General features: G+C 40.2%; 1 protein-coding gene across 1 annotated transcript in view; it reads right to left on the reverse strand.

The window, feature by feature from the left end:
• LOC144686457 (collagen alpha-3(VI) chain-like) overlaps nucleotides 1–15,987 on the reverse strand; it is a 254,671-nt gene that overhangs the window by 203,765 nt on the left and 34,919 nt on the right. Inside the window, exons 2-5 of the mRNA XM_078551696.1 lie at nucleotides 13,558–13,655; nucleotides 11,905–12,513; nucleotides 4,294–4,893; nucleotides 179–781 (exon numbers count right to left, since the gene is read on the reverse strand). Of these exons, the coding sequence (XP_078407822.1) occupies nucleotides 179–781; nucleotides 4,294–4,893; nucleotides 11,905–12,513; nucleotides 13,558–13,627 (1,882 nt within the window). The 5' untranslated portion in view covers nucleotides 13,628–13,655. The remainder of the gene's footprint in view (nucleotides 1–178; nucleotides 782–4,293; nucleotides 4,894–11,904; nucleotides 12,514–13,557; nucleotides 13,656–15,987) is intronic.

Below are 15,987 nucleotides of genomic sequence, written 5' to 3' on the forward strand. Positions count from 1 at the left end.
CGATTTTTTTTCCATCTTCCTAAAGCAACTGTAATGGCCTTTAACACATATGCAAAGTTAACTCAAACTAGATTTGTGTGGCTCAGTTTCATCTGAAGAACAATTTGTTACAATGGTATTAATAGGACAATATATGTAATGATAGTGAAACAAAACAATATATCAAAGATTTTGGTACCTTCAATGATGGTTGGTGTTTCAGTAATTACCGTTGGAGGACCGAGCGTGGATAACATTGTCTGCACAGCTTTATGCTTTTGGATCAAATCCTGAAAATTGGACATCTCAAATACCAATGAGGGGCCAAATGCAATCTCCTGCATCTCTGCTTGGCTTGCTTCGCCAACTCCAATGGCAAAGGTCATTATGGCTGCTTCTTTTAATTCAAGTGCAGGTAGGCGAATAGTATCTGTGGACGGTCCACCGACGACAAGCACCAGAAATTGAGGAACACCTTCCTCCTTTCTACTTCCTGCAGATTTGGTAAAATGGTTTCTAAAGACATATTTCAACGCGGCCCCAGTATTAAGTGCAGATCCACCTTTTGATCGCAGTGCCTTCACATTTTCTTGTAAATTATTTTTGGAAGTGTAGTTATTTAGGGAAAACTCAGTACTTGAATCTTCACTGTACTGTACCACTGCAACTTGCACAGCATTTGGTCCAATTTGAAATTTGTTAACTATTTTTAAGATAAATTCACGGATTCGCAAAAAGTTTTGAGCTCCCACTCTTGAGCTGCCATCGATCAGAAATACTATGTCTTTCCTCCTGTCTCGAACTGTAAAACAATTGTAAGTTAGTTTGATTTTGAATTTCATTTCATACTTTACAAACATACAAGAACTTGCTGATAAACTTAGTTTTTCTTGTCAAGAATCTTCAAACTTAATATTTTCTGGGATTTTTTAATATAAAAGTTATCCTTTTCCACTCAGCGACTTTCTCCAGGCTAGGTTATATTATAAACAGGGCAGTTTTAATAAATCTTTTCTTGTGTGAGGTTTGTGGTTATCAAGATAGGATATCAGTGCTAGAGAGTGGATCAATTTCTAATCTAAGAACATTGTCAGCATCAAATAAAGTTTGCTCAGCACTGAAGCAAAGTCCTAAGAATAACCTCTACTTGCACCAGTTTGACAGTTTTCCCTTCTCACAACAGCTTCTTGTTCACCTGGCAATTGAATATCCATTTGTGCTGTATTCAGTATAGTCTTAAGCCTAGGAACTGGACTCAATGAGCCCAAACTTGTTTCAAAGAGGATCATTATAGCAATCTGTCATAGGTCAAACCCAAGTTCCAGAGGTAAAAGCTCAATATACTGAGAAAATCCTACTCAATCCTATATAGAACAGAGCATTTCTGTGGAACCTATTAGCTCCAATGTAACCACTTAACTGCTTTAAAATAAATAATAGAAATGGTAGAGATGACCAAGATAAAATTCCAATGTTATCAAGCAATCAATGTTGTCATCAAGAAACTGGAATTAAGTCATACTTTTAAGAAACTGCATTGGTTCCAGAACACAAAAATGGCTCTGAAGAAGTCATACAGACTTGAAACGTTAATTCTGTTTCTCTCTCCACAGATGCTGCTAGACCTGCTGAGTTTTTCCAGCATTTTCTGTTCTTATTACAAAAATAGCGAAGATCAATAACAAGAACCAGAAGGACACTTGGTGCTCCTTCTAGCTCCACATTAAAACTGCAGGCAGCTGCCAGCAACCATTCAATTTCCTCCCACCCTCCCCACACTCCTCCAGATTCACCGTTGCTCTGGCACCAGTGTTTCCACTGGTCAAACTTCCTCTTCTGAGTGACTGGCACTCCGCCTCAAGGGAGACAACTGGTGACTCCAGCACACCAGTTACACCCTGATGGCAGAGGAGGACCAATTTTGAATGGTCCTCTTGTACATCGGTGATTCCTGTTTCTTAGTTGTTGCACATTTTACTTTCTAAACTTAAAAATTTTTTTAATTGGGTCCTTCATTCTGCAATGAAAGCAGGTCCACTAGTTGCATTATAAGGAAGCGACCTTATGTAATCCTTTTTCAGGGCTTTAATAGGTCTTGTGCCGGCTTACACCGGTTGGTGAGGCACTCTTGCATTTCAGTCACACTTGTAGGCCACCACCCTTGGTGCCAATTAATATAGGGTGCCCATCATACATTCCAAGAACATTTCTAATTGCATTCAGCACAGACAACCATGTTTTCCCCCTCAGTATCCTTTAAACCATTTCAGGAAATTTCACACATGCAGCCAGTAATCTTGTGACGATTAACTTTGATCATGAGTCTTGGGTTGGGATTACAGAATGTCCCAGTTTACATTCCAGATGTGGGCCAAGATAGCTAACTTGGAAAACCTGGGCAAAAACCATCCATAAAAATGCATTCTTTGCAATGATAACCAATAAGGTTAGAAATCGCTCTTGAGCAGTTTGGATTATTCCACCCTTCTGTACCAAATCAATATCCAAGAGAAGCAGGTGATAAGAAAGCAGAAAGATATGGAGGAAACAAATGATTTTCATACTCTGGGGGTAATAGATAAAATTGCTTTGATTTCTCCAACAATCAACTGAGGCCTTTTCATTATTAATGTTTTGGAAATGTAGCCATGGATTATCTTGGATATTTCTTCTGAAGCAACAAAAATGGTGACTGAAAAGATTACTCATAATTTAAGAGAGGCTAGAGCCCTGACTTTGAGGCCTTGCTGGCCACTGGAGACAAAAAGCAAAACTGTGTTGCTCATGTAAATGGGTACATTATTTAATATGGGTCTCATACCAAAATTTGCATCTTTGGGTGAAGTTGCACCATTGTCTGTACATATAAAACTGACAAATGGCATCCACTGGCCATATCCTGCTGAAGGAAGCTTGTTAGAAGGGAATAACAATCCATCACATTTTGCATTTTCCTCCATGCATTAGCTGGTTGTCTGGATGGGGAGCCATTTTAGGGATTTTTGCCAATTAATACTTTCCTGTTTCTATGTTTGATTGCTCAACATACAAAGTGATGAGAATACAAATTTTTTTCAAGGGTTCTGAATACACTTCATAATTTAGATGAGGAGGGAATTCGAGGTGAACCAACAGATGTAGCTGCAATGAGACCTGAATCATTTGGTCTGCCCCATCCCTGTCCCAAATTAATGTTTAAAATTCTTCCACATCTTGGAGGAGGCCAGTCTTTATCTGTTCTGGTGGATTGATGACAGTGAGACATTACCTGTACCCATGTGATGCTGCACACAAGTAGACAGAGTCTGATTAATATGGCTGCTTTCAGTGCTACATCCACCAGCAAGAAAGAGACCATACAAAAAGTTTGAATGTAATACATTATGTGGTACCTCACAGGGGACACAACAGCTTCCAACTTAAACTGACACCATGCTTGATAAGTTACCTAGTTGACTGCATTGGCTTAGTCAATGTTTCTAAGTCACTAGGGAAAAACTGACAGCCAAATAAGAGGCCAAACATTGCCATCTCAATTTGAAATAATGTAGTGATATGGACAGGTGGAAAATGAAATAATTATCTTCAGACAGATCTCTCTGGAAGGTGTCAGGAATGCCTGAATGTTAAGCACTGGAGATTTATAAAAAATGGAAAAAAAATCAAAAACCGATGCCTTTGATTTTGACAGATGGGAAAATATAAAAAGGAACTTGTGAATTCCAGTGAAGAAGCAAACTTAGAGAATGATGGACAAATGTTCAATATTGAATTTGAAAAATGAAACAAAAAGGACAGTGATTTTCACACTCCCTAATATATTTCAGAAACCATACTGTACCTTAACAGAAAGTCTAAGAGTCACTGGTTGTGATGACAGGTCATGGACCTGATTGTTTCTCCCTCCACAGATATTGCCAGACCTGCTGAGTATTTCCAGTATTTTCTGTTTATAATTCAGATTGCCAGTGTTTTAATTTTGTTTAAAAGGTACTGCAGAAACAGGCCATTCAGGCCAACAGGTCCCTGTATGTTCCACACCAGCTTCCCCACTCCCACCCTACACTGTTGTTACAAATGTCCCATGAAAATAAACTATTTCCCCTATCATTTACCTACCTGTTAAAATGTCCAGATAGAAGCTGGAAATTAATAAGACGAGCATTGATAAGGTCTGTTCTTCCAACTCTGGTAAGTTTCTAACAAACCTGTTTGGTCATTTGGGTTATGATTTATCAGCTTCAAGACGACAATAAGGCTCTTGCATGTCTGTTAGGTTGCAAACAGTTGGGACTAAATTCAGATTATACATACCTTCGTTAATAACTACATGCTCAAGAATTAGTTCCCTTCGGGCCACTCCTGAGACCAATGGTAAAAACTGCTGTTGCAAGTTAGCAATCTCGCGGTATTCCGAGATCATGGTAGAAAAGGAAGTGTCGGTTGCAAGCTGTACGAGTTCATTAGAGTTGGCATCTCTACCTCCAATTGAAAATGAGTATATACTACCTTGCTTTAGCAATAGTTCTGCCTGATTTATATCATCACTGGACTCACTAGATGTAATAATTATTACTGCCTGTGGAACCCCTTCTGATACCCTGCTGCCGGCTGCCGCAACAAAGTGATTGTCGAATAGAAACTGCACGGCTTCACCAGTATTAATCTCATCACCGCCTTTTGGTTGAAGTTGTTTCACAGCATCCAGGACCTCTATTTTCGTGGAATATGTGTTTAAATAGAACTCGGTGTTGGGCTCATCGCTGTATTGTACCACACCAATTTGGATTCTGTCAGGGCCGATCTCGAGATTGTCGATGAAATTTACGATAAAATCGCGTATATATTGAAAATTGCCACTTCCAACGTTGACTGATCCATCAATTAAGAAAATTAGGTCAGCCGATTCTTGCGCTTTAAAGAGAAAGACAAATGCAAAAGGTGAACATGTTAAAAACAGTGACCTCCATGCAAGGATTAACAGCTGAGAGATTAAACTGTGTGCAAAATTCAGTATCAAACACATCTCAATGAACATAAACATAAAGCGGTGTCTGCCAATCTGGGATTTTACACTCCATTCTGCATTCTTTGACCATTTTAAACACTTGCAACGTCACTGCTGGGCATTATTGATTTGTGCGATTTATTTTAACTTTGTGTTAGTTTTTCGCTATATTCTAATACAGGTAGCATAGATTAACTTTAAAAATTGAAACTGAAGTCTTTCAGTTTATCTTTGAGAAATTTACAGTCAACACACCCAAATAGGAAAGAGCCTGAAGATACATATAAAGAAACAAATGAGAAAGTTTATCAAAATCCCATTCCCTCTTTCCCACTATAAGAACTGTTTGAAAATTATTTGAGAGGCTGAATTTTAAGAAAATCTCTTGCTATAGGTGGCAGTTCAAAAAATGAAGAAGCATTTTTTTTAAACACTAATTGGGTTATTTTCTCTTTCTGTTACATTTATGTTCTGTAGGTTACTTTTTTTTCTTTCAATCGTGTGTGCAGATGGCATCATTGAAGGAAACGAAAACAAGTTACTGGGCCCAAGTGAACGAAGGAGCTGAACTAACAGCAGAGATAATATATAGTGCTGCTTGAGAAGACTTGCTGAATCAATATATACTATACATCATAGCCAATGTATGTTATCAATGACATAGCCAGTATAAATTATGTGGTGTTGCAGTCAGTGTATTGTATATAAGGACACAGAAAATCTAGGTGGAGAACATCTAAGATGATCTCAATTTCACTGATGTCTGTTAGCTCTACTCCCTCTTGCTGTTGAATAATAACTTCCCTCAATGATGTCATCAGAACCCTCTGTTTAAACAAAGATAAAAATAATCAACACAAAACCATGAGGATGTTGAAGCTTTATGTGATTCTCTATAACATTTTATTTTCATCAGGAAAATTCTCACTTTAAATACAGTCTTTGTGACTATTTTAACCCTGTAGTTGCCTGAATCTATGTTTACAAATGTAGTCTGACATAACCGAGCAAATACCTTTGAAAGTATTCACTGTTACAGTGTCGATAATCTGACTTGGCTAGAGCTGCATTTCAGGACTGCCCATCACACAAGGTTGCCTCAGGCAAATTTCACCTCTTTCAGCCAAGCCATGAGCTATGGTCAGTGTTGTCACTCGGAGTTGAATAATATCTATATTATGAATGGGGATATTTCATGGAACTGCATTGTAGGTGAACAACTTATATCTTTCTAAACGTGTATTGTGTGAGGGAAGGCATTATTAGGATGAAGCAAGAAAATTGAGGTTACAATTTTAGACTACCTTTAATGTCGTAAGGCCCCCTCAAAATGAATCACTGCCAGTGAATTACTGTTGAAATGTAGTCACAGTTAGGTAGGTAAACACAATGACCAATTTGCATAGTATCTGTGGTTACATGTTTACCTTTGTTGGTGGCAGAGGTGGGAATAGTTTCACATGATAAGGTAAGGGTATCACACAAAAAGCGTATTAGCATAGTATGAAAATATATTGACTGAAGCACATTTTTCCGATTGTTCATTGGTAGTAATAATAATAAATTGCCCAAGTGACAATACTATAAAGCACCAACAGAGAGGAAAACACAGATTATCACAGAATCACACAGTGCAGAAGAGGCCCTTCGGCCCATCGAGTCTGCACTGACACGTGAGAAACACCTGACCTACCTACCTAATCCCATTTACCAACACATAGCCCATAGCCTTGAATGTTGTGACATGCCAAGTGCTCATCCAGGTACTTTTTAAAGGATGTGAAGCAACTCACTTCCACCACCCTCCCAGACAGCACATTCCAGGCCATCACCACCCTCTGGGTAAAAATATTTTTCCTCACATCTCCCCTAAACCTCTTGCCCCTCACCTTGAACTTATGTCCCCTTGTGACTTACCCTTCAACTAAGGAGAACAGCTGCTCCCTATCCACCCTGTCCATGCCCCTCATAATCTTGTACACCTCGATCAGGTCGCCTCTCAGTCTTCTCTGCTCCAACGAAGACAACCCAAGTCTATCCAACCTCTCTTCATAACTTAAATGTTTCATCCCAGGCAACATCCTGGTGAATCTCCTCTGCACCCTCTCCAGTGCAATCACATCCTTCCTATAATGTGACGACCAGAACTGCACACAGTACTCCAGCTGTGGTTTCACCAAGGTTCTATACAACTCCATCATGACCTCCCTACTTTTGTAATCTATGCCTCAATTAATAAAGGCAAGTGTCCCATGTGCCTTTTTCACCATCCCACTAACGTGCCCCTCCACCTTCAGAGATCTATGGACACACGTGCCAAGGCCCCTTTGTTCCTCAGAACTTCCAAGTGTCATGCCGTTCATTGAATACTTCCTTGTCAGATTACTCCTTCCAAAGTGTATCACCTCACACTTTTCAGGTTTAAATTCCATCTGCCATTTATCTGCCCATTTGACCATCCTGTCTATATCTTCCTGTAGCCCAAGACACTCAACCTCACTGTTAACCACCCGGCCAATCTTTGTGTCATCCGCAAACTTACTAATCATCTATGTTGTTTAAATAAATGACGAATAATAGGGGACCCAGCACAGATCCCTGTGGTACGCCACTGGACACTGGCTTCCAGTCACTAAAGCATCCTTCTGTCATCACCCTCTGTCTCCTACAACTAAGCCAATTTTGAATCCTCCTTGTCAAATTACGCTGTATCCCATGTGCATTTGCCTTCTTTAAAAGTCTCCCATGTAGGATCTTGTCAAAGGCTTTGCTGAAATCCATATAAACGAAATCAACTGCACTACTCTCATCTACACACCTGGTGACCTCCTCAAAAAATTCAATCAAATTTGTTAGGCATGATCTCCCTCTGACAAAGCCATGCTGACTATCCCTGATCAAACCTTGTCTCTCCAAGTAGAGATAGATTCTCTCCTTCAGAATTTTCTCCAAGTTTCCCTACCAATGACGTGAGACTCACTGGCCTGTAGTTCCATGGCTTATCTCTACAACCCTTCTTAAATAGCGGAACCACATTAGCTGTCCCCCAGTCCTCTGGCACCTCCCCCGTGGCCTGAGAGGAGTTAAAAATTTGGGTCAGAGCCCCTGCGATCTCCTCCCTTGCCTCCCTCAGCAGTCTGGGACACAAATCATCAGGACCTGGAGATTTGTCCAATTTTAAGCCTGCCAACACCTCCAATACCTTGTCACTCCCTCTCTCAATTTGCTCAAAAACCTTGCAGTCTCTCTCCCCGAGTTCCAAATCTTTATCCTCATTCTCTTGGGTGAAGACGGATGTTAACAACACTCTACCGATGTCCTCTGGCTCCACCCATAGATTGCCCCCTTAGTGCCTAATGGGCCCTACTCCTTCCCTGGTTATCCTCTTCCCATTGATATACTTATAGAATATCTTGGGATTTTCCCTACTTTTACCAGCCACAGCTTTCTCATATCCCCTCTTTGCTCTCCTAATTGCTTTCTTAAGCTCCACCCTGCACTTTTTGTACTCCATGAATGCCTCCGCTGATTTGCTCCCCTTGTACCTGCTAAAAGCCTCTCTTTTCCTTCTCATTGGATCCTGAAATCTCTGGTCATCCATGGTTCTCTGAGCTTGTTAATGCAATGCCTCCTCCTCTTTTACCCCCTCCCCTCTCTCGCCTGAAGATTCTATATCCCGGAAATTTGAGCTGTCAATCCTGCCCCTATTCTATTCTATCTATTCATTTAAGTCAGTGTCCTTGTTTATGACCCACAAGTCAACACTGTTAAAGCTGTAAGGTATTATCTCATTTTCTCTCTTATTTTCCTCTCCTTTCCTGAAGGCACCGATTCATATTGTGGTACTGTTCCTCAAGCTACAGTACATCACCCAAGTGGTCATTCATCTTACCTGAGCCTGGGCAATGAGTTATGACAAGATGGTACTAATTGGGAGTATCACAGACTAGCCCAGCCTCATTTTTACCTATCATCCATAGTATGCGATTTTTCAGGACAGAACACTGAATACTAATTAGCTGTGGAAACTCTGGTTGGTTTTTTGTTCAACTCCGTTAACCTATTGGAATTGAGAACCATGTGTAGCTCCGCAACTGCCAAACTGACTCAGATCAGCATGAGCCAGCGCCTTCTGATCAGGGGTGAAAGAATACAATACTAACCTACTGTACTAACCAGTCCCCTGCAGCAGCATGTACACTTTGATGAAAGCGTGTAGTTGGCCATACATACAAGTGAGATATGTATTCAGCAGATTAACCTATTTGGTAAGGAGCAGCATTGTCAACTACCTAAGAAATTAGACAATATCAGTCATTGTAGAAATTTCAGATGGAGAGAACACATTGTGGGGGAGGTGGGGGGAATAAAACTTCTACAGATCCCATTAGAAAGATATTGAGCTTTCAGGGTTCATCTGCACACAAAGGTAATGGTTCTTTTAGTACACCTTGAACATTTTTCCTCTTTATTTCTAGAAGGTAAGTTTTATTTTTCTCTATGTTCTGGCTGCCACCAGCTCACTCTGTAAGCAGCTACAATGGTCCCCATAGGTCTGATTCTTTCCTCCAATGTTTCCTTTCTACTCTGTTGGAAAATGCCACAACCTTATTCTGACACTTCCCTGCCTAATGTAGCTGTGTTTACAAATGGAGTAAAACAGGACATGAACTTGGGTCCACTCTCACATTGTTTCACTGAATATCAGGATAGCAACACTCACCATATGTCACCATATGTTCATTTTGATTTTAATCAAAGAATGCAGAATAAGTTAAAACCTTTTTGTGATTAACATTGTGCATCGTGTCACAGCCTTTCGTAGAACACAAGCAGGTGTGTAAAAGTACATGGTGTGCACACAGCTGAAATATGGTGGAAGCAAAGCTCTTGGATGTTAATAGCAACACAAATGAACAGATAGGTCAAGCACTGAGAAGACAAAGGGTTTCCTGGCACTCTGATTGTTTCCAAAGCTCCTGTGCTTCACCATTTCTCATAAGATTGGATGCTGGAATTAAATTATCACCATTATTATTTTAAAACTATCTAAGCTTCATTCTTGGTGACTTCTCAACAATTCCACATCATTTCAGTTTTTCTTATTTATGTTTCCTCCCCACATTTCCCAAACATGCCTGAGCAGATAACCTTCAATTAATCCATTTTCAATGCCAGTTTTGGGTCAATCACTTGGAGGTATCCAAGACCAGTACAGAGACACTTACTCTGTTATTTTCTTCATCTGTCACTGGAAAGTACCTGAGCTCCACTTGGTGCTTCCTCTATGACAGCAAGGCCAAGGTAAGGTACTTGAAGCGTTTATAAAAACCTTCAATGTGGGATAGCGCATCAGGGTACCACTACATCAACCATTACACCAATTCCGATATCTTAGGTCTAGGGCACATTTGATACATCTTAAGCCTCAGAGTGACTGACAGATCTACACAAAAAAAACCTTTTAACCAGCTCAGTTGCAGTCAGAACATTTGATGTCACAAACAATTCTCAGGCTGCTGTGACTGTTGCTATGATGTGTCAGCCCAAAATAAAAGCAATCTTCATTGATATTAAAAGCTGTGAAGATTTTGAAGGTGTAGCCAATGAAGAGAAGGGACATCAACTGCAAGAATTGCTCTTTCTTTCCCTGGTAGCGTTTCATCTTCATGCCTTTTTCCCACTCCCTTCAATTGCCCTCTCCACATATGGCAAAGCAAAGCCAAAAAATTATAAACGTAACGCACGTCAGGAATTTTCAATGAAAGCTTCCAGTCCCTTAACTTTTTCATCTTCTAATCCATCTTTATTTAGAACATCCCATTTTCTTCCATTCATAACCCCATCTGGGAGGTTATTCCAAACATTTATTACTCCATTGTTAAAGTTCTTCCTAATATATTTGTTGAAACCATTCTCACTAGCTGACATTTGTTCATCTGGTCCTAATTTCCCAATTTGATTTTAACAATTCTTTTTCTTACTACTCTGCACTGTCTCTCTACCAAAACTCTGCTGACCAACAGCTTATAAATCTAGGCAAGGTCCCTTCACGACCAAATGGAGGGCACCTACATTCCAAATGCACTTCTTGAAATTACATTTTGGATGCTTGGTCAAGCCATTTGCATGGTCATGCCACAGCAACTGTGAAATTATCTCTGTTTCCCTGAATTCCGCCAATAACAGTGCATTTTAGTTGTGATATGTTATTAACTTGTAGCAAGGCATTGATATAGATGCATAATGGGTGTTTAATTAAAACATATACAATGATATGAGGGGCAGTGATGTTAGTAGAACATAAATTCTAAAGTGGATCTGCTCTTTGCTCATTAATTTCACTTTAGAACCCAATTCATCTAGAGACAGGGCTTTCAATATTTAAATGCATATTGAAGCTCTACTTCATTTTCCTTCCTCTCCAATTTTTCTCCCCTCCTTTCCTGATGGCGTTGACTCCATGCTGGGCAATCATTCCAGTGATGAAGATAATCCTGTGGTAACTTGCCAAAGTGGACATCTTCATACATGAGTGCAGACATCAAATAATGGCAGGCCATTGATCCACGGAAGGCATCATTGCCAGGTCCCATTCTGTCCATGCATGTACTTTTAAGCAGGAGTTACTGTTTAGCAATCAGGAGCAGGAACCCTGGCTGATTTTATTCCCCTCCCTAGCCCGGGGCACTGAGACCAATTGCAGCACCCCTATTGCTTCCCTGGCTGAGATCAGCGAACTCAGCACAGACCAGGGGATTGAATCTGGAACCTTCCTGGTCTGTATAGCTCAGCTTTTTAAATAATCATAGCCTTGCCAACTGAACCATCAGGAGAGCCATTTTTTCCCATTTTTAAAAAGTCTCATAAATTGAGCAGTGTAAGCAAAGTAGCAGTGATACCAGCTAACTGTTTACCTGTAGTGTCTTTTATTATCCCATCAGATAATGGGTGCGCTGCAGCCGTGTACACACTTGCCACTAAGTCGTTTACAATGCCCTTAAGAGCGGCAAAGTCATTGAGGTGATAAACAAACCTCTCATGAGGTGCACTCGCAATCTCCTTTAATTCCCATTCAACAGTTTGCTGAACTCCAACAGCAAAAATTATAGCTTCAGCTGACTTAAGGGAAGCAGACGGGGGGATTACATCATCCTGAGATCGTCCGTCTGTTAACACTATAATAATCTGTGGCACTCCTTGTTCCGCTCTACTCCCGGTGGCTTTAGTGAGCTGATCCTTGATTACATATTCTAGTGCTAGTCCAGTTTTTGTGCCTCCCCCCTTATAAGACATGTTCCATATATGAAATAGGATGTTCTGCTTCGTAAAATATGTGTTTAAATGGAACTCTGATTGTGGCTTCTCGCTGTACTGCACCAGGCCAAAACGAAATCTGTTTTCTCCAATATCAAAAGCCTTTATAACCCTGAATAGAAACTCTCGCACATATTGGAAATTTTCCTGGCCGATGCTCCAGGAGGTATCCACTAGAAAGACTATGTCAGCAGCAACTGTTCTGTCATCTTTAAGAAAGAAAAGCTGTTTAGGACTGTCTTAAATATAGAGGCATTTTTTTTTCTCTAAACACCGCCAATGTTTTTCTGCACCATTACAGAATGTTATTAGTATTTATTTATTGTTTTCCTTGTAAGGATAATCCCCACCCCCCAACCCCACCCCACCGCCCCCCAGCCAGTTCTGTTCCCTCTTTGCCCGGCACCCACAGCGTACATCCCTTCCACCCTCTCCCTCACTGCACCTTACACCCCCTCACCTTGTCGAAGCTCAAAGCAGAATGGGAGGGAATGAGGGGAGGTGAGCAAACGGGTGCACTTAGATCATTTTAGGAGTTCCATAATTTCCTTTGCTGTTGTGGAAAATTCTTTGAAATTCTTTATAACCAATGCCTTCAAACCATGAGATGCATAGGTAGATGATTATTTAAAAAGAAAGAATAGTCTTTTAGAAACTTCTAGACACGTTGCTCAAGACTCAGATTCTCTGGTCCAAAACATGATGGGTAAACATTACTGACAGGGTGGATGGGAAACCTGCCCCAATAACACTACCCTAAAAGCAGTCACTTGGAGATCTCCCTGCCTGTGCTTCCCTCCCTCAGTGGAAAAGTGCCTAGTCTCCACTTGGCACTTACGCAAGGTGATGAGAGTTTTATCAGGAACTCACTGAAATAAAGGCAAAGTGTAGGGCGGGGGGAACCATTTATCCCACAAAATTATGGTGATCCTCATTCATACACTACCCTCTTTTCACCAAAACATCTGCTTATATTATTTCAATATGAAAAAAACGATCCTCATCAAGAAACTTTTGAATATTTCCAGATAACATTGTTTCATGTCACCTTAGTCTGCATTGTAAGTATAATATAGAATACAATATGCATTTCTTGTTCCCGATGAAAGATGGCCTGTTAATGAGAAAACAAAAAGGACTTACCTCAAAATTTCTACAAAAAAAATCAGTTATTTCTACAAAGGCTGACACAAATCATTATAAAGAGAGGTGACCAGCCTCAAAAAACCCAGCTGAATCTCCCTAGTCCTTACCCTGTTGTGCTTGAGTGAAATACATTAGGTTGAAGAGCATGAGCAACAGCACACCACGCAGTTTAGTCATTTTGGCAACTATGTGGTGGGTGAGTGACCTGAAATGAAAATAAAAAAATGTTAGTTAACAGGAAATAAAACGTCATTCAAATCAGATCAATTTTGAAATATGAAATGGACATCAAAATGATGCATCCAAGGTACCATTAATGCAGCAATGATGCAAACATAAAACTGCTTATCTGAGAGCCATTGTTAGCCTCAGTGAATAAACGCACCATGGGGTGTGGAACTGAGCTGTACAGGACAGGAAGATCCCAAGTACAAGCAGCTGGAGCAGATCTACAGGCTCAAATTGAGCACAACAGCTCAAGTTTGAGATGTGTTCAAAATAATCAGCCAAAGTTTCTACACCTGAATGCTATCCAGTGTGCATTGTTGGGAAGTGGACAGGGAAGGATGGATCACTCCGAGCTGTGGTTCTCCGGCAGTGCCTGTCAACACTAATGGTTTAAATTCATGTATAAGTATTGGGTTGCCAACGGTCAGGAATTAATGATCGATCTTCTGAACATTGCTGTGCACAAGCCAGCAGATTGATCATTGGGCAATTAGAAGACTTGAGACTTTTTCTTTCATTTTCTTTAACACTTCTGTTATTACTTATAAAAGTGGTGGAGGATTATCCAATTGGATACTGCAGCATATCTGCCCATTTGCAGTTGCTGTAGGGAGGCAGTGTGTCACAAGAATGGATGTGTTGGGCAACCAAATGTGAGGTCATGGCAGCTGGAAGAATGTGTTAAAACTTCCAAGAATACATCCAAACAGAGTTGACAAGAGGTAACACCTTCAGGAGCACAGATGGGATAGAAATTGTGAAAAATAAAAAAATTCTAAGCTGATTTTAGGTTAAGGATATGAGCTACTGAGGCATAAACAGAACACTTAATGTGACCAAACATATATAAACAAAACACATATTGCATAATACAGGATGTTTCATTGTATTTCATTACTTTCACGTGCAAAATAATGCATGTGCAGATACAATCCCTAAACAATTTTGAATAGTTCATTGCAAACTCAAGATTTCTGGACATGTGTACAAAAGGAGCTTCCGCAGACATCATAGCACATACCTACTGAGGAAGACAGAATGATACAACTACCTGCCTTTCACCTACACTTGAATCACACAAATGACCTAATGGCACACTCGCCAAATTAATATCATCTTTGCCCAGTTCTGTCCATTTCCTCCATAGACTCCAGCGACCAAACATCCAGATCCTCAACTAAGTAATATGATGGTATCAGTATGAACAACTATTCCAATAGTTTCACTGAATCAGTAAGTACGTGGCACAGAGGCCAGCTTTACGGAGTACAGCTTCAACAGAGTACTATACTCAGGAATTTGGCAAGTCAGGGAATTCTAAGCATTTTAAGAGCTGGTCTCTTTTAAAATTTAGTCAAGTGTTGCATTTAGCATTGAAGTTTACGTTCACATTGACTTGTAGTTTCTTTCAATCTTAGTCAGTGGTAAACAAGCTGTCTGCTATTGGCAGCTGCATAGTTAGTTAACTAGGTGGCTAGTTAGAACTGGTTCCCTAGCTGGCAGGGCCTGACTCAGGTCTTTGGAATACCAACTAGCATAGGTATGAGTTTTTTTCTAGCACACAGAGATCGGCTTGTCATAGTACAGCTTCGACAGAGTACTGAACTTGGGAATTTGGTGAGCGAGGGAATTTGGTGAAGTGAGGGAAATGGTGCCATTCTGGCCTTTTAAAGAACTAGATAGGGAGCAGGACACTGCAAGTCCTGAGAACTGAACTCCAGAGGCATTATTTAGGTAAGCAGGTAGGTGATTATTTGGTGAGTTTTATGTTTTTGTTCTTTAAACTAGGGCTGTAGTTTCAATCAGTACTGGGGAGGTATAAATACTGTTTTAAATTTATAGCTTAACTAGCTAAACTACTTAATATAATTACAAATTATCATTGAGTGATACTTCTAAACATGAAACCCTAATTAAACAAAATATAACATTATTAAGGACGTAGGAGCAGGACATTTAGAAAATCAAAGCACGGTCAAGCAGAGTCAATATGATTTTATGAAAGGGAAATCAAATGTATTAGAATTCTTTGAGGATGTAACAAACAGGTAAAGGGGAACCAGTAGAAGCAGAGTGGATTTGGGTTTTCAGAAGACATTCAATAACATGCCACATAAAAGGTTACATGGGTGGGCAAGAATTTGGCAGATGGAGTATAATGTGTGAAAATGTGAGGTTGACCGCCTTGGTGGGAAGAATAGAAAAGTCGAACAGTATTTAAATAGAGAGAGACTGCAGAATGCTGTGGTACAGAGGGATCTGGGTGTCCTTGTACATGTACCTACATGCTAACTTTTTGTGACTCAACA

Source organism: Cetorhinus maximus, chromosome 11 (genome assembly GCF_964194155.1).
Source record: "Cetorhinus maximus chromosome 11, sCetMax3.hap1.1, whole genome shotgun sequence".
NCBI classification, from domain to species: Eukaryota; Metazoa; Chordata; class Chondrichthyes; order Lamniformes; family Cetorhinidae; genus Cetorhinus; species Cetorhinus maximus.